The sequence below is a fragment of the Larus michahellis genome, chromosome 2 (assembly GCF_964199755.1).
Source record: "Larus michahellis chromosome 2, bLarMic1.1, whole genome shotgun sequence".
Classification (NCBI taxonomy): domain Eukaryota; kingdom Metazoa; phylum Chordata; class Aves; order Charadriiformes; family Laridae; genus Larus; species Larus michahellis.
The window spans coordinates 133,715,545-133,741,091 of NC_133897.1; the positions used below are offsets into that span (position 1 = coordinate 133,715,545).

The 25,547-nt window shown below is 38.7% G+C and overlaps 1 protein-coding gene across 17 annotated transcripts in view; it reads right to left on the reverse strand.

Annotated features, from left to right (window-relative positions):
* EYA1 (EYA transcriptional coactivator and phosphatase 1) overlaps positions 1-25,547 on the reverse strand; it is a 169,890-nt gene that overhangs the window by 17,507 nt on the left and 126,836 nt on the right. For all 17 annotated transcript variants that reach the window (XM_074577260.1, XM_074577259.1, XM_074577257.1 and 14 more), the window contains one exon: positions 21,164-21,253. In XM_074577260.1, coding sequence (XP_074433361.1) covers positions 21,164-21,253 — 90 coding nt within the window. The remainder of the gene's footprint in view (positions 1-21,163; positions 21,254-25,547) is intronic.

Consider the following 25,547-nt stretch of genomic DNA (forward strand, 5'->3'; position numbering starts at 1 on the left):
CTCACATAGGTCTTCTAAACTGCACTGATTTTAATGAAACCCTTGCCATTCGCATTAGAAAATTAGGTATTACATACAGAATCTTTAAAAGATCTTATTCATGGTGCCGCATGCATGTTCTGTGTCTGAGGGTCAGACATGGGATAGGACAGGTATTTGCAAAGGGTAATTTAGCCTAGGGAAGCAACGCTGCTCTGATTCAGATCTCTGCTGCAGATCCCTTGCAGCAGTAACTAGCAATCATAGGGCAAGTTGAAGAAGAAACCCAGAGCAGTTGGTTTTTTGTGGTTGGTTTTCTGTGGGATCAGCACACTAGCTTGATGGCCGCTGTGGGAAACGTCAGGAGAGTGGGGCTGGGAGGTGGAAGCGGAACTGGTCCTCCTGGCAGCTGCCCAAAGCAGCACCTTCAGAGCTACCTCAGTTAAGTGCCATCTGGAAGCTGGGGAGGTTTGTTCAAAGGGCTTCATGGAGAATTAAATTTTAAGAAAGAATTCGGGGCAGAGAGAAAATTCATCTTCTGCAAAGGGAGAGCGTAAGTCTTTTCAGTTCAGGAGAGGCAGCACGGAAGACAGCAAGCTGTGAAATGCAGGAGGATTTAAAAACCTGCAGGAGGGACACCCCAGCAAAAGCTGTTGGCAAGGGAGAGAAAGGAGACATTTCCTACACACCTACACACCAGTGCAAGTTTGGATGAGGGAGGATGCTAGATAATTGATATAAAACATTAGTAACATGCTCAAAGCATGCTCAAAGATACAATACTAATGATGATATTGGGGGTTGTCTCTGGACTTACCAATTAGCCTAAGGGAAAATGAGTGTGTCGGTACGTAACTCAGCAAATCTACCTATAGTAGTTTAAGAAGTTACTGTCCATGTGGTCCTTTGCTGTTCTCTCGCACAGCTGGCTTGCACGGATCCACGTGCTTGTGCCCCTCAGACCTTCCAGTGCCACAACTGGTGGCTTAGCTTGAAACAAATCTCCTGCAGCAGCTCAATTAAACCAACAGACATTGCACGGAGTTAACTGAGGCTTGTTTCTACGTTCCCTTCCACCAGCTCTGCTTTGGGGCTTGAAGCAGCAGCAGATACGTGCTTGCTGGAGCTCTGTAAAACTGCTGCAATCATTTGCTAAGTGAAAATATGTCTCCAGTGAAATGCAGCAAGCCAAAGAAAAACAACAATTGAAAATGAATGACTAGATGAGTCTAGCCTAAGACTTGTACATGGAAAGCTTGTGTCTTCTCCCTCCTCCATTCCCAAAGCATTTGCTAACTCCTTCCTGCTAACTTTTCCGCCTTCTCTGTTCTGTTTTTGTATGACGAGCCAAAAACTCCCAGAGATGCTCCACAGTCATCATTCACAGCTCTTAAAATGCCTGGACCTATGCAGTCTTCTGGAATCCTTCCTTTAAACTAACTTAGGATCTTTAGAAAGATTCATATGCAAAGCATTAAGTTATGGCAGAAATGTTCTGCAAATATTTATGTTACTCTGCTCCTTTGCTACCACCCGTCAAGTTGTGCACTTCTGCCATAATTATGTAAAATATGCCTCACTACTCACTTTACTGTAGGAAAATTAATAATAATAATAATAATAATAAAAGAGATTAAGGCGGTTACAAGAGTTCCTCTTATCTGTGCCAATACTACATGCCAAGTGGAGTGACGTAACGACTCGCACACTGATCATTGACATTTCTGCATTACAAAACTAACAAAAATAAATCCAATAATTCTGCTGTCTTTGAATAAACACTGAGTGTAAGATAACTCTGGACAAGTTTGCACATTATGAAAAGGAATAACGTGAAAAATATTATGAACATAGCCTCAGAAGATGCCAAAGTATTACAGTCCCAAATCTGCTGATTATAACTAAAATGCATTTCCACGTTTGGTTAATCTTCTTAATTTACCATGAGAAAACTAACACCATGCTGTCAACTAATTGTTTCAATACCTTAGTCTGCAAAGTCAAATGAGTGGGGTGGGGGCGGGGAAATCAACAACCACCCTTCAGAACAAGCTATTTTCATTTTGCCTTTACATCAGCGTGCCCATTGAGACAGCCTGGAAGCTGGCCAACTCACAGGAAATGATTGCTGGGATTCTCTGTTCCTCTCATATCTGTCATTACGCAATTATATCCACTGCTTCATTTTCCCTACTGAACAGTAGAGAAATTCGGCCATGTACATGTGAGAACAGATCTGGCAAAACAAGTTAAAGCTGCAATCCTTTATAAATGGGATGTATCTGAAAAAAATCCTAATTAAAAAAAAATAAATCCTCTAGTGTACACTGCTGTGTTTTTATGCAGCTTTTTACAACAGCAGTATCTGTTTATGTCTTTTCCAGAAATAAGATATATACCCTTTAAGATATATACCCTTTCAGATTATTATCCGCTCCACAAATACTCATCACTTCTACAAGCCACCACAACATGCGTCTTTGGGAAGTACAGGTTTGCAGATTGTCAAAGAATGTTTTTCCAAGCATATTCCAGAGCTAGTCTGCGAATGACCATTTTTCTTTATAAATCGGTTGGTTTCTACACCTCTTTACTTATAGGTGTGGTTATCTTCCTGAAAAATAAAAAGCAGACTGTGCCAACTAGTCTCTATTCAAATTTTAGAAAAATAACATGCAAGGATCACAACATTATTTAACAGTAGTCATTAAACTTGACAAGTAAATCTGGTTTTCACTTGACTAGAAGGATTGCAAAATCTCTAATATGCGTATGGGTTAGAAAATTGACGTAACATAGAACAACACGCCTATATCCCATGTGTATGTGTATGGCCTGTGCCAAATGCTCCTCTACTGTACTTGCTAAATATACAAAACACCTCTGCGCTTCCTTTCAAGCCGAGGCAATAAAGGCTGAAGTGCTGAACTTCCCAACCCATCATCGCGGAGCGCCTGTTAACATACAGCGCAAGTCCATGTGAAAATGCAGAGACCACGGTTCGCAGGTTCTCAATACTGGCACTCAATTGGCAGGACCTGTCATCTCTGTCTAGCCTGCACTTTGTGACCCTAACATTTTCTCTTCTTTCCCACCACAATTATTCGGCGCTGAAGAAAAAAGGTGCAGATTACCTGTGGGTCAGGCACAGGATATGAAGAACAAAGAGAGTTCTTGAAATCCACTTCATTCTGTCTGACAATTTGTGGATGAACAGTCAAGGAATTAAATCAGGCTGTGAAGGCTTTCAAAACACTCCCATTTTAAACTTTAAGACTATAAAGAGAAGCTTATAGTGTAAAAAAAAAAAAAATCACAACAAAAACCCAAACCCCACCTTTTAGTGTTAAAATAGCACATCAAAACAAAAAAATTAAATTTAAGGCTATTAGCTATATAAACTATTAGCTATTATAAGCACACTCAGGACTAAGAACTAAAATTATTTAACAAACTCCTTTTCATAGCCGATGACTTAGGAGTGCTCTCCTGCACTGAACACGTAACCCTTTTAGAACACACAATGGATGTCATTCTTTTCTAATAGAAAAAGTGATTAAAATCCTGGTTTGCTTGCTCACAGGAACAAGTGCATTTGGATTAAACACGATACTCCTAAAGTAAACAGCGTATGTTCCAAAATAAATATAGATCTCATTCTGCAACTTGTATTTATTGAAGTAGCCACACTAAAATCAAGGTTTACATTTTCATTTCAGCTGCACCTTGTAACTGGAAGAATCCAATTTAAAATAAAACATGACCAGGAGAACTATCTATATAGCAACTGTAACTTGACAGTTACATTCCCACAGCAAAAGAAAACTCTAATTTGCTAGTTCTCTTTACCTCATAAGTGTCATGAAGCAGATATTTCAAGAACTGATAGTGTCTTGATATATATTACTCAATACATTGCAATTTATTTATTGAAAAGGAAGACCAAAATGTAAAGTCATACCTCTAGCACAGGGTCAGCACAATGGCAATAAGTGCAGTCCTTCAAACCCCACTTTAGGGTGTAGATTTGTTGTTCGTGTTCCAGTTCAGAGCTACTCCCTATCGTTCCGAATACACCTCATTACATTCCAGTTGTTCAGACAAGATAAAACATAAAACTATTCTATTTCTGTAATGTATGATCTTACTCGGGGAAGTGTTTTGGAGTGTCCCTCTATCAAGCAACTCCTGCTACAACACTGACAAAATAATTTGTTATTCTATTTCTGTATGTTTCGCAGGAAAAGAGAAGGGAAGAGGAGGGTGTCAGAGAAAGAATTTTACCCATAGATAGAAACGGATAAAAGCAACACAAGTTTGTCTTTTTAAAGAGTCTGTGTCACTCATGGAAAGGACAGTGTTAAGTTCAAAATGTCAAATTCACTTTATTTTAAAAGTTCAGCACTTCACGTTGTAAATACCTTCTTTACGACATGATTCATGTTATCTGCGGATATGTACTTTTGTAAAAAGAAAAAAATTCTATGACTAATGAAAGCCAGTGAAAATAAAATATGAATGTGTTTAAAGAAGTAACAAAAGCCATGAACTTAGTCAACATGTCATTAATAATTCCCAAATGTATTAACTTGAAAGTACACTTTTAGGAACATAGACATTTTATTGAAACTATATACTAAAGGTTGTTCAAATATATTTGAATTTTAAACAATTCCAAAATTAAACTTATGAAAAGAATGATTTCTCCATAAAAGCCTGAAAAGAATGTCTCATATCTCAGGAAATGAGAGTGATGTTGTAGTTCACATGGAAATTTTCACAAAAAGATGTGAGGTCTCTCTTTTGGTCCTGCGCAACCAACTCATTTAAACTTTCTGTGCCTTGGTGCTGTTGATCATCTCCTAAATACATGTGTTTGAATGAACGCTACAATGCTTTGGGCTGGTGAGTCTCCCATCCTTGTAATTATCTGCTAATGGGACAAAGACTGGGATTAAAATTCTCTCTGCTAACCTTGCCAGTACAGACAGCTAAAACTTTGGCTCCTATGGGCAGCCCGAAGACCTCTGCGCAACACTTGGCATTCTTCTCCCTCTTTTTCTTCCCCCCCCCAGCCAGTGCTGTGGGGCAGATGTTGACCTCCGGGCTGCTGCTCAGTGGCAGAAGTAGGGAGTGAGCTGGGGCACCGCTGCCTTGCCCAGCTGGAGCAGAGGACAACTATCTATCTGCTTCGCCAGAGCTCTAGGAGACCCAGCTGGATAGGCAAGAGTTTTTCTGCCACCTTACAGTTTAGAGAAAAGGCGAAGCAACAGGAAGGTAAATAAAGTGATAAAGTGATGCTACAAGCTTGGTAGGCTCCTGTGTATTTCCGCTGAGCTGTACGTGTGTGAAGACCGTATAGGGTCTATTTTCAGTGGCACCCAGTATGGAAGTACTCATTGCTGGCCACATGAAAGAAGTTAAGTGGTTAATAAGTTGCATAAGCCTATAGGAATGATCTTCTCAAGTAAGCTAAGGAGCTATTTGTTATTCTTCGTAGCTCTAACACTCACAAACCCCAGCAGAACGTTCCACGACAGCCAGGCATTGTGCATTTTGGATGGATCGAAGCTTTTAGCTGGGTTTCGCACACACCAGCAAAGCCACAGTTCTGCCTATGAATAAAGACTTTGTTTTGCATTTCTGTTCATTTACCTACAGTTACATGTGCGGTGTAATTTAGTCCCACATTCATGAAGTGGAACCTCATGAGCTTTCTGCAAGTCACCCATTGTTGTAGTATCACATAGACAAGAAACTACTTCCAGTCATTCCCTCATACATATCAGGGAAAATTCCTTAGCATGATTTGCATTTCCTTTCCTTTCTTTCTTTCCTTCCTGCAGCGAAACTGAGCTGTTCCTGGATTGCTACTATGGAAAACTAAATGCAAATAGATGGGCTTTGTGTCTCAGTCTGAATGTGCTAAGAACTGCTGCGATGCCTGCTGGAAGGGAGTCCACAGTTGTTCATTGATGGGTTCATTAGAAAGTGAACTCTCCTACTCTTCATAGGACTTAAAGTACCTTAAAAATTAGGTTTACACCTACAAATAAATGTAGTGCTGTAAAAAAAAAACATACCTCTTTTGGAATAAAAAACCCAAAACCTCTTTTGGAAGCATTTGCATAATCAGATTCGGCTTTCCGAAGGTGAACTATCAGAAGTTGAATCATGGGCTCCTCATAAAGCATACCAAGCCAGAGTCTGGTCATGAGGTCCCCGTTACAGACATTACAAACATCAGGAGGAGGTGCACACTTATTTCAGCCAAATGAGAAAAGGCATTTTTGAATAGATGTTCCTCTGTAGGGCCCTGGATGACTCTACTTTGCGTGACCAGGGATTAGTTCAGCTGCCATCCTTACAGTATTTGGGGGTGGGAGGGAATAATTCAGCCAACTCTGTCTGAAGTTTTCCTCTCCCTGCAACCATCCCTTGTATCTCACCAGGAATAAGGCTTATTCAACAGCCTTTCCTGTAATTGCTTATTTTCTTGAATTTGATGGCCCAGAAATCTATTTACAGGATGTTCTACAGTTCTTTCTACCTGTTTTTGTAATAAGTGACTACAGTTGTTTCTTATTCAACATCCAGCTAACCAATTAGGAAGTAAAGGGCCAAAGGTTCGCCAAGACTTTCCAGGATCCATCCTCCAATCACAGCCATTTAAATCAGACTAACTCTGCCCAAATCAGATAGATGCCTCAAAGAAACAGCTATTTCTCACAGCAGTAGAACCAGACGTAGTGGTCTGAACATTAACTTGTTCATGTTCATTGCTAAATTAAGGTTAAGCCATCACTTTATGAAAAACTGAACATTCTCAATTTTTGTATTACCAGCAATAAATATTCACATGACCAACATGAATGATTGCATTCAACCATCACCAAGAGCTGATTCTGCTTTCAGCTGCATCCTTAAGTACCACACTCTTTTGAAAATTATTTACAAAGAGAAAATGTTTCTTTCATAGATTGGTTTTTAAATATCTCCAGCGAAAAAATATTTCTTAGACTATGAGACAACGCACATGCTATTTTTCTGGTTTGAGACAATGTGAAATGCAGTGTTCTTAAGAAATTTGTTTTCTTTGGCATCATTGGAGTTAATATCTACCTCTGGGACAGTAAACCCACCCCTTTACCTCAAGAGAGGTTAACCTCCACCTATCAACAGCACTGGTGCTCTGTGCTGGATAATTATTATTTTTTTCCTGATGGTGACACATTTAGGTTGATTTTCTTCCTTGCTCGTACATCACTGGTGATCCCAGCACAACAAAGGAAATCTATGCTTAATGCCACACCGAGGTCTTGCAATGCTCTGAGACAAGTTCACAAATGAAATCTTTTAAATAGAACTGGGGTAATTGTGCATGAGGGAAACAAAGAGCAGGAAGCACTCAAAGCTGCTGTGTTTACCTCTTAAAGAGCTGCACCTATTGCTTTAAAAAAAAAATCCCAACCAAAATAGTAACAAACCCCTCCATCCTCCAACAACTTTCTTTATGAATAATCGAACAATTAAAACCCATAAAGTTGTTGTACGGTCATTAAATTCTGTGTAACTTTACTCCTCATCTCAAATGGAAGATAATGCCATCTCTAACGGCAGTGATGCAGACTTAATCAATGGTCTAATCTTTTAAGCATTCTGAAAGCTTATCACAAGCCGAGCCTAATGCAGTAACTGTTAACACCAACGAAGTTCATTAATGTATTAATGCGTTCTCCATCACTTTTTCCTTCTACTAAAATTATTTCCAAAAAACAGAAAGTAAAAAATAGACAAGTGATGTTAAGAAATAATAAAGATTATAAACATTATAATTATAATTAATAATTATAAAATAATATTATAATCTAATCAAAGGAGAAAAAAGGGTCACAAGAATCAAAAGGAGAAATTTTTTCTCCTTTCTCATGAATTATTTTAATTCATACCTACCAATATTTTATGTTATCTCAAGGACAATGGTATAACTTTGAAGTAATTTTACTCATTTCTGAAGCATTATTTCGCACCCCTGCAACTGAAAGCCTAGAAGTCTCACTTGCTTTATGGACATGAGAAATGGGAGCTATTAAACGATACACACAATCACAAGTAACTTGTTTTGGAACAGCAGTCCTCAGAGGAGTAAGACTCTGATTTACTGTTGTTCTGATTTCTTCTTTTTCATGGGTTACCCCATCATTTTGTAAACATAATTTGTCACCAACACCAGCCAGAGTTCTCTGTAACTACTTTTTGCCTTTCTTTCAGATCTGTTATCCCTGCTGAGAGAATCTACTAAAGAAGAATTTTTCATACTGACACCAACTGTAGTCTTGCTGTGAATAACCACATTCCCATAAAAATCATTCCATTTATTGCAAAGTTGTTGGCAGACCATAGGAATAATAGTCAACTCAGGAAACCTTTTATCCTGAAATCACATAGCTTAACCCTTTGCATGACCATATGAAGTTTATACATAAAAGCTGTATTACCGCACTGCTGATTTAATGCTTTAGTAAAAGCATTTTTGTTGTTGGCAAATTTTTTAAATCATTTTTTTCACAGTACTTCTTTTAACTAAAAAGAAAATAAAAAAAAAAGACTGAATTGAAATCAATCAAGTAGTATCCGGGGTTTTTTTCTTAATATGCAATGTTGTATTTAAAATTACAGACTCTTTCCCAGTATGTGAAATAATATATTAGCATAGATTCTTAAGTTTGATTTTGATTATAAACTAAAAATTTACAGTCAAATGAAAATTTCTTCCTCTCTTTTTTTCCTACCTTCCTATGGTAAGGAAAGATATAAGAATTTATAATTAATGGAACAATTAGAAAAAAAACCCCAGTTTGCTTTATGATTTTTTTGGAAGATGCTTCTTTTAGTCATTACATTTGCTTTGTTAAACACCACACTAGTGGAGATTAGGTTCAGGAAAGAGACATTAGTTTTGTTAGTCAGTCCTCTTGACAGTTTGGGAGTCAGAGGTTGGTGGTATTCAAATTTCTGTCCGAATTTATTAAAGTGATGGAATAAAAAAAGTCAGTGTATGTTTTCACTGTCTTTTTTGTTCTGTTCATCAACCCTTATTTGTAGGAATTACGGCTTTATTTATGCATTATTCATTTGACCAAGGCCTTAATGGGAGCTTTGGACTTATAAACACACCTTTAAGAAAAATACACACATTTTGTTCCAATAAATGAATTGAAATATTTGAATTGTATTTTTAAACTTTGCAGACAGAGAAAATTCTTAGAAAACCTCTTACTTGAGTTATAGCTGCTGCTACAATTGGCTCTCCCCCTTGCCTACCAAGGTCAGGGAAGGCGTTATTCCCCTGTGTATCCGTATTTTACATTCGCAATGCGAGTTATACAAACATGCAGAAGAAAAAGCGGAGACCTTTCAACTGATTGAAGTGATTTTCTACAGTTCAGAAAGGAACATTTGCTCACATGTAGCTGATCGTTCGTGTGGCAATAATATTGCAGCTGAGCTCAGTACTCATGTCAGCTGCCCGTACTCTGCCGTCAGGGAACATGTAAGAACTATCGTCTCCCAGTATTTCTAGTACTGTAGGTAAGTTCAGAAAGTGCCTGGACTGCTCTGTTCCGACTGGACAAGGATCTTGGAAAAAAAAAAACAACAACAAATACTCCATTCCTTCAACACCTCGTTGTTTCTTTTGTCAAGCTTTTCATTTACATTTTTTTAAAATCCTCATTAAATCCTCATGCTTTAACAGCACTCGCTAAGATCGCTTTAGTCCACTGCAGAATCACTCAGATTCTTGACCACAAGACAAGACAAATTTTAAAAATGCAACTGACAGCAGTCAAATTTTACTTTAAAACACGGAAAAATAAAAGCGATACTGCGATGAGTAAAGGGAATAATCCCCTCCCCCTTTCTTTAAAGTTTCATTAGACCATTGAACAGGATGAAATTCAGATAGAGGCCTTATTGTAACCACACTGAAACAGTAGAAATCTCCCGAGACCGTGAAACTCAAACATTTTGGGAACCAACTTCAAGCACTCCTTTCGTGCTTTTAAAACAAAATGAATGAAAGACACTTCTTAATTTTTCTCCCTGTAGCAACATTTTAAAATGATTCCTACAAAAAACCCCAGCATAGATCTGTTTAAAATAAATGTGCGTGCGTATTTTCTCAACAAATTTAAACTACAATCGTAGCAGTCACACATGACCACGCCAGCACAAACTGCATGATGGCTGTCAAGATACCAGACAACTGCATTGATAATGTTGAAAATTTGTGACAAAATTAAACCTAGGCTGAAGAGATTGGTAGAAACTACCTACCATGCATACTGCTAAGATGCTTACACTGTGGTTTCGAATCTTTGTACTTATGTGAGGACTGGCTAATGTGCTCTCATCCTGCAAAATGGCAAGCACAGATGACGCTTTGTTTCGCCTAGCTTTCCTAAAATAAAAGGTACATCATTTTCAGAGACTGATCCACTTAAAACACCAACCTGCATAATGCAAATCTGACGTTTGCAGTTTAAGATGGTACCCTAATCAAAAAAAAGAGAATTTTTTTTAAAGGTGACTATTATGTTTTCTTTAGTTTATCTTCTCGGTTTTGCACTGGAGGAGTCCAGGGAGGAAAAAGAATGGTTTGCCTCAAAGTGATGGAATCAGCACAAAATAACTGCATTACGTGAACAGAAAGGGTGGGCTGGGAAAGATATTTGAGTGTAAATTAATGTTGATCTTAGCTGGAATAACTTGCACTCTTCAACACTTGCAGCTGCACCAGGGACTTGACTGGCTGTATGAGATTTTACACATCTGTCAGCTTCATCAGAGACCAAAACACAAAATCTGCTGCTCAGGAATGCTACTTGAATTTGTGTAACTTTTTAGATTTCTAGGTTATAAACGAATAATGGATTACTTAGGAAACTTATGAATGTGTTATGAATGAGTCATAACTACAATATTGACATCTGTAGTACTAGATAGACTTTTGTTCAGTAGTATTCATAATATTTAAAGAAAATGTAAAAAACGTTTTGTTCACATTGGTTCTGTGAAATATTAAAAGCCAAATAGAAGCCTTTCTATGCAAGAATAAACGGAAAGCAATACATTAATTAATAGCAACACTAACTGCTTTTACCGTTAGTATCAACTACTTACTCATTTGGCATCACGGTCCTATTACTTCAGACTTCTAGGATAATTTAAATAGTAAAAAAAGCCTATTCAAATCTGAGATGACAATTCTGGCACTAAGAGGCCTTCAGGATGAATCGCATCATTACCTAGTTTTGGATCTAAGATGCCGAACCATGAAGCAGTGTATCACATCTGTGCTTAGGGCACAATCTGCATTGGCAGAAGAGCTCTGTGGCACGTATCAGGCACTTTGCAACCCCTCAAATGTAAAAGTTCATTAAGGGCAGGTGTTTATATTTGTCAACAATATAACGTAAGCCAGCGTTTTGAAATCTGCTAATGGATTGACAGTAAAAGCATGAAAACATACTGCAAACTTCTCAGTCTCTTAAATTTCTTACAGTGAGTTTTGCATCTCTTCATTTCCATCAAGCCTTATACAGGTTTTTAGAACAACTATACTATTTCATTATCGGTTATAAGAAATTTTCAAAGCACTGTCTCATGTCATTCATTATATAGCAATTTTTATGTTACCCTTCAGAGCCTCCCGCTGCAGCACAACACTAAGGCTTCTGTTGCAACTAAAGCTGCCCTACGTGGGGTAGATCTGTGATTCCAGTAACAGACCTTGTCTATATACTACTTTGGTGCAGATATTACAATGACTTTCAGGTACCTTACCACTGCCCTACAATACACTATCTCCTGTACCGGCTGAACTTCAAATCTGATATTTCAGGCCCTGCAGAACCCAGCTGTAATGGGCAGCTACAATTGTTACCGTGAAAAGCATTTCTGCATTTGGTGTTTTATTTCCTGGGAAGGGGACAAGAACTTTTATTCTGCCACTGGAAGGAATACCTTTGAATGTGCAATTTGGGAGAGTACGTAGACAAAACATGTCTTGTTATCTGATAGAAATTACTCTGTAGTACCATCTTGGAGATGGGTTTAATACCGCTAAAAGTTGCTGTCTACCACAAACCTTTTTTCACTAGCACTGACAAATGGAACGCCATCCAGAGTGACCTTGACAGGTTTGAGGAGTGGGCCAATGTGAACCTCATGAAGTTCAATAAAGCCAACTGCAAGGTCCCGCACCTGGGTTGGGACAATGACCTGTAACAGTACAGGCTGGGTGGTGAATTGGTTGAAAGCAACCCTATAGAGAAGAACTTGGGGATACCGATGGATAAAAAATTGGACATGAGCCAGCAGTGTGCGCTTGTAGCACAGAAAGCCAACCGTATCTTGGGCTGCATCAAAAGAAGCTTGGCCAGCAGGTTGAAGAAGGTGATTCTCCCCCTCTATTCTGCTCTGGTGAGACCCTACCTGGAGTACTGTGTCCAGCTCTGGGGTCCCCAGCGCAAGAAAAACATGGATCAGTTGGAGCAAGTCCAGAGGAGGGCCACAAAAATGATCAGAGGGCTGGAGCACCTGTCCTATGAAGACAGGCTGAGACATCTGGGGTTGTTCTGCCTGAAAAAGAGAAGGCTCTGGGGAAACCTTATTGTGGCTTTTCAATATATAAAGGGCCCATATAAGAAGGAATTTTTACCAAGGCTTGTAGCGATAGGACAAGGGGTAAGAGGTAACAGTTTTAAACTGAAATAGGGTAGATTTTGATTAGATACTAGGAAGGAAGTGTTTACAATGAGGGTGGTGAGGCACTGGAACAGGTTGTCCAGAGAAGTTGTGGATGCCTCATCCCTGGAAGTGTTCAGTCGTATTGGTTGGGGTGATTTGTGTGTCAATGTATTTCTTCACAAAGCATGCCTGCCTACTCTTTAGCTCATTTGTACTACAGCAAAATCTAGGTATCCCAAGAAGAAGCCCCAGTACCAAACAGGAGATTACATGGAGTTCACACTGGTTACTAGCTCACAAGTACAAACACCTGAAACACTGCAATGATTAGTGAAGACCAATGGCCTTCTGCTCTAAGTGGTTTTTTTCATTTTTTTCCCCCATGCTCTTAAAAAACAGACTTTACTTGAAATGTATGAATAATCCAAACTGGAACAATTACAACTTACAAAAATCATCCAAAATAAAAAACAGTAGAAAACAAATTAGCATATACAATGGAAAACTGGAAAGTTTTCTTGGATGACTATTTGCAATGGGGTTTTGTCCTTTTTTTTTTTTTAAGTTGTTTGAATACACACATTTTCTAATTGTGTCAGAAGAGAGAGCATTTGTGTCAGGATGTTCCTGAGGACTAAGACATTAAAGAGACCAAGCTGAAGCATTGTTAGAAAGACAACTACAACTGTACGCAATAACAACTACTACAGTCACCAGACTTGGCTGTCTCTTTTCCCTCTTCAGTACTTTATGACAGAATTATCATCCTTGTATCTGTAGATACCATCCTCATCCTCATCATCATCCTTATCTGCAGATGAGAAGCCTATGGCAGATGGATAAGGAATTACAAAGTAGTGGCAACCACAAAAATGGACCTCGTGTCACTTCATTCTACAGAAATATATATGTAAAAATATGTGCACCAAACAACCAATTAGTATATAATGCCAGCTTACCCTGTAAATGTTCTGAACTTGGAGCATGGCTTAAGACACAAAATTATCTTGATCTGAATTTTTCTATGCGGAGAAGTTGAGCAAGCTTTTCTCTGTGGTTATCGTGTTTTCACAGTCCTCCTCCACTTCCTTGGTCTGCCTGGCTATGCCTCTGCAGCTCCCCTCGCTCCCATCACTGACTGGACCTCCACACAACTCAGATAAGTTTAAATCTAAGCAACACCATACCTGTCATGCCTGCCCAAAGCTGGCCTTACAACATTTCCACAAGGTGTGAGAGAATAAATGATGGACTTCCACACTGCTAACAGTGGCCAACCTGCTCTCCCAGCTTGCTCTGGAGCTTGCTCCAAGCCGGCACTTAAGGGCTGGCTTGCATCCAAGCAGTTCACTTGTTAGATTACTTGACTCTAGGACCAGATGTGCTAAAATGCTTTCAGAAAGAGGAGCATTTTACCCTACAGTGGTCATGGGTCTTTGAGATGTGCAATAACCTGCACACAACAAGTCTGCTGAACGTTATTATTCAATAATGTGTATTATCATAATGACCACGATCCCAAATCATGCATCAGAGTGCTACTGTGCTAAAAGTTACCAGCCTAAGTCTGTGGCGTATTAAAGTATCAAGGTCTGAGGGGAAGTAGTTTCCCTTTTCTCTTTCAGATTAAAGAAACAGAACATATGGCTGTATTGCTTCAAAGGCATTCCTACAGGGCACTGTGTGGTACGCTGGGGACATAGCTGCGTGCACGGTCACTGAAGGACCTGGGAGGAAAGTCACTTAGTCTCCTGCGGTGTTACTGAGACCTACAAAGGAGAAAATTCTCAGGCTGATGAAAAGAAGAATATGTTCCTGTCATGAAGAAAAGGTCTCCTTGAGGCCTAGAAGTGATTTATATGGTGCATTTGCCTCCAGCAGCAGGGAGGCAGCCTAGTTTCACCTGTAAGAACTGAAGGCAAAGGCCAAAGAGGGACTAACATTGAAGCTTTGCTTTGTGATCAGGCTTCACGGTTGCCGTGCTGGGGTTTTGTTGTTCCTTTTCTCAGTCCTGATCTCTCACTACAATCTCCAGTCTCCCTGGAGCACCTCTTCTTGGAGCAATCCCTTTAGTGCCCGGTGTTACTACAGAAGGTATCACCATCTGCTTTATGGCTGCGAGAGTCTGCATTGCAACGTGGGCCTTAGAGGCCCTCTACATTTCTTTAGGGAATACTGTTGTGTCAGGCATCCCAGTCACATTTCAAGCAGTAGAAGCTGCCGTCCACACAGCCTTCAGCTTGCAAAAGAATATGAGGGAGAAGCAGTGTTGATAAATACTGATAGTCTGATAAGGGGGAGCTACAAACAAGGAGAGCAGGCACATCCACGTAGTAAATTACGCAGGAAACAAGACACAAAAAGCAGTTTTCATAAAAAATACCTGGCAGTTAATTTCTCCCTATCAACTTCTAGGTCTGAGTAAATCCAAGCTAGCAGTTACAGACTTGTAGGAGCCCTGGAAGGATTTATTGCCATATGGGTGGAGGGAGGAGGTTTACAGGGCAAACACAGAGCATGAGAGTCCAAGGATGTAAATGCTGTTTATTCTTTGCTTTAAACTGTGAAAAGGTGCGTCTATGTAAGTCAGTTATCTCAGTGCTTCACGAGAGCTGGCTATGTTACCGTATCTGTAAAGTGCAGAATTTGTAAAACATTTCAGTGTTAATCTAACCTTATTTAAGGGAGTGAAGAGGCAGGAGAGTTAAAGCAACGCAGACGGCTGCTCCTGTGCCGCTGCTCGGCGTGGGAGGACCGTCCGGCAGCCGGGCAGGACAGAGGAGCGAAGGTGCTGGCTGGTAGCCGGGGGTGGGATGGAAGCAGCCGGGCTGCCGCTCCAGCCAGCCCTGCTTACGGACACAGCTGCATCTTACGGAAATCGCACGCAACTCTAAGGCAGGCAGCTTTCCAGAGGGCTCCGTGCATAGCAATGTGCTAATGCGATGCCTTAAAGGTTCATTAGTCCGAAGTAATGCCATACTTGTAATCCTAAAGCACTTAATGCAGCTCTTTTTGACACACAGAAGAGACTAGGCTCTGAATTTCCATCAGAACACATTAATACACAACCAGGTGGATTTCAAGTAAGAATCTCAGGAGAAATTAATCAAGGTCACCATTCCTAATTGTTAGAACATAAGTAACTATTTTTCTTTTTTTTTTCCCAAAGAACCAAAGTTACTGCTTTACAGTAATACCTGATAGCATTCCCTCATCTTTCTCGTTAAGAGAAATACATCAATAACATAGCTGAAAAACTCATGCCATACTGCCACTCATTATAAATTACTCTAATACACATATTGCCACTTTGCATATAGAGACTCCACAAATACAAGCGAATTGTGAAGCCATGAGTGTGCACTATATATCCTTCACTGATGGAACAAAAATGAATGCTAATCATTGTTACTGTGCCCTTATGCATTACTGCATTTCCTGGAGGTGTCAAAATTAATTTTTTTTATATAGTATCATAATACATATAACCTTATTTTGAACCCTCCCATAAAAGCCTACACCAAAAACCTGAAATAAACAAACATAAATGAAAAGTCTAAAAGAAAAAAATAATACATGAAATAAAACTACAATATAATTTGAATTTAATTACTTCAATAGAATTCAACACAGACCAAGAAAAAAAAAGTATCTTATTAATGAAAAAGCATTAGGTAAGATTTTTTTTTTTAAAAAAAGGGCTTCATAAGTGACATTTTCAGCTTCAGTAAATATCAGAAACAGATCTAATGAGAAAGTACCATTTTACAATAGAGTTTGCAAAGCACCGAACTAACTTTTTAGAATAAAATGTTCATAATCATTCACTACCAGCAATTATTCCTTTAACATATCTAGTTATAATATGCACCTGATACACCAAAGAAATGAATAAACTAATCTCTTAAGAGGGTCAGTATAAACATGTAAATGTATACAATCTTTTAAGATGCAGATAGGTAGATGTCACGTTTCAGTCCTATCATCAAGTTGTTAATTTCCCTAAAGCACTGGAGCATACATCCTGAAATACCTAATACATGTAATTGCTCCATATATACCATTAAAATATTATACCTTATTATCCCTATCACAACATAATCAGCATGTAAAATCATACATTCTCTTCTGATGAGATAACTCTGGTTCTCTTGAGAGCACTACATCAATGTAGTTACTCCCTCCTGCATGCAATTAAAATTCTACGATAGAACACAGTATGAGATATTTAAATGAAAATTGTCAATACTGAGGACCTGAACTTCCTAATTTGAAGTTCAAATGCAGATTTTGGAATCTAAATTTTGAGAAAACTGCAGTATATTCTACTGTTTGGTCTAGTATGCTTCTATAATTTCATTATGAAATTCCTATTAATGCAAGAAAACATTGTTTATGATGGCACTTAGATCAAATTATACATTAGTAAACATTAATATTTCCCTTTCAGTATGTTACAAAACTTGTCATACCCCTTTAACATATTGTTTAAGAAATATTCCTTCAAGATCTGAAATTATTTGCTGTTGTATCGATTTGGACTTAATTACTCCAAATAAGTGTGTAGAAGGTGAAGGAAACAAGCCATTTCTTTTACTTTTTCTCAAAGCAATAAACTAAGAACTAGTACAAACCGAGGGTGCAGTAACGAATTGTAAATCTACGTGCAGCTCACTCATTCATAAACAGAATACCGACCTCAGAGCTAGACAGTGAGATTTGACTGATTTTTTTCACTGAGTTTGAAAAATGCCAATTACAAATACTATTATCATTATTACATAAAGAGCAACATATAGGAAATCAGATGATTCATTTACCTGGCAGTATCCCTTACTAAATTAGGATAGGTAAACTAGTTTGGAACTGATACGCATTGGCATTGATTACTTTATGCAGACTAAAAAAAGACTGCAGAAGTTTAGAATTCAACCTAATAATATTAAATAAAACTTTAGGCTGAGCTTTGAAAAGCCAGTTGGACCATACATAAATCAAGCTTCAGAGGTCACTGCTGCAACTCTGCCCTTTGCGTTCAAAATGTTAAATCTTTCTTTAGCAGTTTATAAGAAGACAAAATACTTCTTTCCCCCTAACTCGGATAACAAACTCGGTTCTGATTAGAGATTTCTGGAACGCATCAGATGAAAAGAAGATTTTTATTAGAAAACATTAACTTGTGGTGTCTGGAAAAATATGCATCATAGGCCAAAGTTATGACAGATGATTGCCTGCCCGTAAACCCAGCCTCTCTATATGCCAGGAAGGGTTCCCTCTGAGCCTGGGTGAGCCGGAGAGCATCAACTTTCAGATTCCCGCTTTTAATTATGCCTAGACCCAAATACATGTCTACACTGCGGGTTAGACCTCTACCAAATGCAGCCTGTCTTCCTACTATTTCTGGGCAAGGATGCTCAAGCTCTGCGGCTCGTTGGCAATGTTGCCTACAAACTTCTCAATTCCTAACAGCCCAGATGCTTATGCACGTGAATTGGAAAGATTTAGGCCTGAGCAGGGTCACCACTAGATCTTTCAGACTCAGTTCTTCATCAGCAAGAACAGATGCTTCGAGCCTGAGGCACAGCCAAGCCAAATTGTCCGCAGTTTTCATGGAAGTCTGTCAAGCTGTAGGGCAGCCTGAACTTCCAAACCACCATGCAAGGACTTTGAGTTTCTGAGATGGATGCGAAGAATCTGCCCCGAGGTCACAGGCCTTGGGAACCAGGCAGGCCCTGCTAATAACGATGATGCTCACAAGAACGACAAATTGTGGCTTCAGGAGGACACGTTCCTTCAAAAACACCACATTTCTGCAACATGATTCAAAAAACACAAAATTTCTGGTGAACTGAAAGTCTGTGGCTGTGGCCAGGTCTAGTCCTTACGTGCTGCTTCCCACAAAGTACAGCCTCTCTTATGCCCTCTCCCTGTGTACTTCTCTGAAGACTTCTCTATGGCAATGCACAAGCACAAACCCACTCCCCTGCACTGCTGAACATGCTCTTCTCTCCCTTGGACAGGCCATGAGATCTTTCAGATTGGAGCTCATGCTCCTCAGAAATAAGGGCTTAGAGCTCATGTGGCAACACGGACCTGTTGGAGCGAGTCCAGAGGAGGACGACAAAGATGATCAGAAGACTGACACGCTTCTTCTATGAAGCCAGGCTGAGATAATTGGGGTGGTTCAGTCTGGAGAAGAGAAGGCTCTGGGGAGACCTTATTGCAGCCTTCCAGTACTTAATGGAGACCTACAGGAAAGATGGGGAGGGACTCCTTACCAGGGACTGTAGTGATGGGACGAGGTGTAACGGTTTTAAACTGAAAGAGGGTAGAGTTAGATTAGATATTTCTACTCTGAGGGTGGTGAGACACTGGAAAAGGCTGCCCAGAGGAGCTGCGGACTCCCCCTCCCTGGAGGTGTTCAAGGCCAGGCTGGATGGGGCTTTGAGAAACCTGGTCTAGTGGGAGGTGTCCCTACTCATGGCAGGGGGGTTGGAACTAGATGATATTTAAGGTCCCTTCCAGCTCAAGCCATTCTATGATTCTATGATCCATGTACCAGGACATGAACACAACTGCTCACTCCTAAGTGCCTCTGTGTATGAAGAAGACAGACTAGGGATAGACACAGACTATTACACTCGAGTTTGGAGACGCAAGATAAAGTGGCTTGTTATGGGGGAAACGCATAGAACCAAGCTCATCCAGTGAGCTCCTCTGCTTCCGTGAACCACCTGGATCAGTACTTTTTTCATACACAGCTTCAAAGTTCTTCAGTGAATAAATTGCTATGCTGTACTGTGAAGGCTGTAACAGGCCAATTAGCAGAAGATAATCTACTATCTGTAAGATGCAGTTGATTGATTAACATCCATTAAAGTCAGTGACGTTGACAATCATGTATGAAGCCTACCACAAGCCTACCAAGTATCTGGCTATGCACAGCAAATGAAAACACGCTGAACTTTATTGAATATGCTGGTAAGATACAGTAGTACTTTCTCTTTCTGCTATGGATAAAATGAAATATAACCAGAAATCAGAAACAGATTTGGAAAATGACTAACATTGTTATACCTTTCTACAAATCTGAAAAATCAGTCCTATACATGCAACTCGCTAATGGTGTTTCTTATACCCAAAACAATCATATCTTTGCATACAGGTACCTTAATGAAAGAAAGCACTACTTTAAAATTTAAAGAAATCATCTTTTTTATTGTAAGTATAAAAAATAAATACTCCACTAAGGAATGGAAGGAAAAATAAAGCACATTTTAAATAATTTCATTACATTCTAAGATGCCAAATCATCTGTGAGTGGTTTCTTTTTAGATGAAAAGAAATCAAAATACAGGACAGATGTTGGACAAACCACATTTGAGGTCTATCACACACTGGCATTTTTCAAATGATTTTGGCTCATCTATTAAATAAGGTGTATTTTGCTTGATTTTGAAAAGGGAAACATCAGGAAATATTTAAAGGCCAATTGCTGCCAATTAACTTTGATCAGCAAAAGTTGCATTTGAATCTTTTAGATTCTTTTGCCTGTCTGGAATACCACACTATTCTAAAATCTAGCAAAACAACAACTTGATGATTAATGTGTGTTGGCAGCCCCACCACAAGCTTGCTTAACAGTTGGATTTTAAATAAACAGCTGTCTTCATTATGATGGGAAAGAAATCTGACTGTTTTCATGTTTTCATGTTATTAAAATATGATCAGAAATTGCTTTTTTCCCTTTTCAGACGAAACAGCCAGGCATTATGGTGACAGTCTCTTTCAGCAGTTCGGATAGTTTTAGAACGATCTCACAAGCGCCGCCAAACCATAGCCTACGTAGGCTGAAAAAGCCCTTGGCATGCCCACACCAGCTCCTCGCCGCACGCTGCAGGGGAGAGGCAGAGAAACCCTCGCGCGTAACAAATGGTCCCCGCCACTGGGGAAGGCAGAGGACCCACAGTAGTAGGCCACTGAGACGGACAGCGTGTACAAAATTAATGATTTCCCTCGGGTTTAAGGTAATACTTGCCCGCGGTGGGATGTAAGTGAGAAATCTGTCCCCAGCCATGAACTGTTTATAGAAGCTGAAGTTTAATATTTAATAGCCTGTGCAGACTATTGAATTCTAACGTTTACAGATGCTCTTGGTGTATACACTTCTAAAACTTGTCTACTGTGGCCATAAATACTAAGACCTGTGAGGACAAAACCCTACCATTTAAACTATTGAAACCTTTGAATGCCAGTGCAGACATTTAGTATAGATATTATATATCCTAATGGCTAAATTACACAGATATTTTCTAACCGTTTCCATATTAAAACTGTGAAACCAAAAATAACAGTCAATAATAGTTTAACAAAATGTAAAAGAGACAAATATTAAATCACCTCTATGTGTTTTCAAAGAATGAACACTTACTTCTAAATCGTTAAAGAATAGATGCGTGTCCGCCAAATTGAAAATCATCTCTTCCATTCGGAGTCCAAGAGACACAGAGGTGGGTGGATCCTTAAAGAAGACATTAAGCGAGTACACCATCAATGCCATGCCTAACGTACATACCAGACTACAAACTGGAGAAACTGCTCTTCAAAAGAGATTATTTGAGGTACTAAATGCAACATCCACTTGTTCTTCAGCAACTCTCTAATCCTGTATTACAACACTTACCAGTAACACTCAAAAATACGACTTTAACTCGACTGTTACCGTGATTTTACAGTGAGACCTCTGTGATGACCCTCGTGCATCCCTGGCATGGGCTCCCTTCCCTCCGTGCAGAAAGGGCAAATCCATTTCATCTAAAACTCCTCTAGATTTTACAACTGTTTACAAGTTTTACGATCAACCTGGGGCACGATAAGGCTATTGTCACTCAAAATAAACTCTCACTGGTCACAAGTAAATAGAATTCAGTCCTGTGAATACCTCGTGACTTTAAAGCAAATCACCGTTAATGTTTTATTTGTAAATGGCAATTATATTTAAAACCACCCCTTGATTCTCCACACAACCATGCTTTAATTACGCTTTCAGTTTGGCCCACCCATGCAGAGTGAACAAATCTATTGTTTGTTATTAATACATAACACACTTTAACTTCTCTACAGAAATTACCATAACAACTTATTCCTTACTGAGCTAATAAACTCAAAAAGCATGTTCAGCATTGTGGTTACCAAATGCATTACAGATGTTTGTCTTGTTTTGATTTTTTTTGTGTTTTATATATTTTGAATCTGAAAAATGGACAAGAAAGTCTAATACATACATTTGATATAGAGTTTCTCATTTATAATGCTAAGTATATCCAAGCGCACAGAAGCATGAGTTTGAAAGAACTTGTTACCTTATCTCATGAAATCCTCTATTAACAATGTTAGTTTGTTAGGAAATATATTTTAAATAGAACTGCAGAAGTAACATCCCATATTTTACTTAAAGTCAGTTAATATTCTAAACCCGATGACAACTCAGTTAAAAAACAAGAGATGCAGTCCCTAGTTTCTTTTTCCACCTCTCAATCAAATTAATAGGTGTTTCAACATGATCTCTGAACTTTCAAACATTTTTCTATAACTACTGGTTAAAAAGCAAAATGTGTCAGTAGCAGAGTTGGAAAAGAATGGTGATTTGGCAGCTCATTTGCCTTCCAGAAACGCCAAAACCCAAGTAAAACTAACCAGAAAAAGAATTTTGGAAAAAAGCATTTAGGAAAAAAGCTACATAGAACAGACAAAACATCTATTCTTGAACTGACATACATTAAGAGTAAAGTTTTCTAGCATCAAAAAAAATAGCCTTTATAAATGGCAAAGAAAAATTGCATCATGCTATTTTGATGAACTTTGCCCTTAAAAATAAGCCTTATATTTAAACTGGCACTGACAATAAAAAGAGTATTTGGCTTCTTAATTCAAATGGAAAAACTTTAAAATATGAACAAAAGTATTCTGTCTCTCTGTTTTAATATTGCTCTATTTGTAGACCTGCATCTTTATTTCACTTTTGTAGGCGTGTGAGGTGGAAAGCAGGTGATATTTTCTCTCTAGCTAGGCCTGAGGCTACTTTTCCCTCTGACATTCCTGCTTATCTTTGTGCCCAGTCACCACCCCACCATCCTTCATTGCTCATCAGCCTGTTTGTTTTTTAAACCAGACAAGGATTTCTGTTGTGCCTGAGCACTAACAGAAGCCACCCCGCAGAAGCCTCTGCTCCAGTTATTAAAAGGAGTTGGATGGACTAAGGATCTAAGATGCAAATGAAGATCACTGGCTACATCTTGATTATCAACTGCTAATGTAACAGTGGAGAACTAACCCCGTTCTGAGCTTCCATCCATAAACAGGAGCACCATTTTTAAAAACAGAATAAATCGTCAGACAGAACGATGATGTTGGTTATGAACCCATATGGCTGTGAATATATATTTTAAGTTTCAATGCACGCAGGACTTAAATGAAACATTTTTATTAAACTTTTTATCACACTTCTGAGTCTGAAAAAATGGCTTTTTGTAAATCTTTCTGTGAACTATTTCACTCCAAGGTATTTTCAAATGGCAGACAAAACAGAATGGGGATTTCTCTAAAGTAATATTAAAATAATGCCATTTATTAGGTTAATTTAATTAGGAGAAAAGCAAATAAGACAATCATTGGCACCTACTGAAAATGTCAGATTAAATACCATAAAAGCTAAGAGAAGAAACAAAACAGGTTGCTTTTCAAAGAAACCTTAATTCCTTGATTAAACACAATCTGTTTCTATAGAAAGTTCCGCTTAGCATAAAAACCGTGTTAAGCTGCAGCTCTGGATACCCACATATTTAACAGAAGCAAAAGCCTTATCTGCATTAGGGTTTTAAATATCTGCGTAGTCGCAATCTTGCAACTGCTGTAGTAAAAAGCACAAGAGCCTTGGTTTAAGGCACTGCAGTAGATTAAACTCTGATGTCAGACATTACAGTGGGGGCTGAAAACTTTAAAAAAGGGACAAGGCTAGAATAAGGTTTTAAAAAAAATAATCCCACACTGAACCGTCTTTTGCAATTTTAAGCCACTAATTGCTAACTAATTATTGTGAGGTGTCACACAATGAGGAGGAAAGCTAACCATCTGTTCTTGCTGATTGGGATTTGCAGGTTCAGGTGGAGTGTCTTTTCAGGTATGGTCAAAATCAGGTACAAATCTCTGAGGGAGGTACAGTTCAGCTAAAGAAAAGAAATACCAATGTCAAACTGCTTAAGCAGGCCTCTTGTTTTGAATACTGGTATTGGAGCCAAAACATTGTCTGTCTGTCATTTCTGAATTCTACCCACTTGATTTCTTTGTTTTGTGGAGAAACAAGAAGCTGAAAAACAGGAAAGTTCACTTTGAGTACAAGGCTTATTTTCCACTTAAGCCTACAGGTCACAAATGAAGGGTTAAGTGAAACCAGGCTTTGTTTTTCTCCATCTCTAAAATATATTAAACCACATTAAAATAGCTTATAATTTAAAGGAAAATTCCTTTAAAGCCTCTGAATATAAATGCTTTCACGGAGAATGGAAATGTACGTAAAGACTGCAGTATTCTAGTGCCAATTCTGAGACGTATTTCCACCTGCTCCAAGATACTAAAGAAGGGCTCCAACTTTTTCCAAATTCCAAAACTTAATAAGTTGCCATCTGGCTCAAAACGTAAGTTTTGAGGTGTTAGAAGCCCTAGCGTTAATTAAAGTAACTGATAACTTTAAATTTGATCAATAGAACTCTGTACATATTAAAAAAAAAATATCCAAAAGCAAATGGAAATGTTTTGGTTTGTTTCTTTTTCTTCTCTTCTGGAAGGAAAAATCATATTCCTGTACTAGTTTCATACATTTCCATGAAATTCACAAAATTCAAATCACCCTCAAATAAAAATGTAGCCATTTATACCATGACTGTGCAAACTGAAAAACGAAGGTATTATTTTGTTCCAACAAAGCTGAAGGACAAAAGCGGGGAGAAAGGAGAGCACAATAGCAGCGAAAGGAGAGCAGGTGATAAAAACAGATGAGAAAGTAAGAATATACAGAACAGGGTGGTATAAGCAAGAAGTTATGAGGAACGAGGTCCAGAATAAGGAACAGAAAATCAATCCCTTCAGCAGCAGGGCTGCGCATCATTCATAGTCACTCACCATGAAACTCACTCAGGCATTATGAAGAGAGCTGAATGCCAAGTTGCCAAATCCCCTATTATTTAATTAGGATATTTTTGTTTGTTTGAAGATCTAGCTTTTCTGTTTTAACGATTATGTGAGCAGCTTAGATTTAATTTTTAAAAGGGCGTTTCTAGCCCTCACCACAGTGCAGGAACATATGACAACATGATGTTAAGTCACTCAAAAAGCAGAGTACAGGTGAAAAGAACAAGAATTCCCCTCAACAATTTATTTTTTTTTAATCTTGACTTATGATCTGTATTTCTGATTTTAAAGGCCAGAAATCATTAGGAAACACTTTTAAAAAATGTGCACCTCCCATTGCTGTAAATAAACCCTACAATTCTCATATGACAGGTACATGTTTTAGCATGTTTGTATTGAACAGTTGACACTATGTTCCTCTAATGTCTATGGAAATTGCCAGCTGTTGTCTGAAGCTGTGAATAAGCCAGGAGAAATTGTGATATGAATGAAACTTCAAGAAAACAAACATGTGACAGACTTTCATGACTGCATCTGAGAGCCAAGGACACACACATTGCTACCCCTCACCAAAAAGATCTAATATCTATTGACAGCATAAACACTAACGCCATCATCCCTCTTAACGT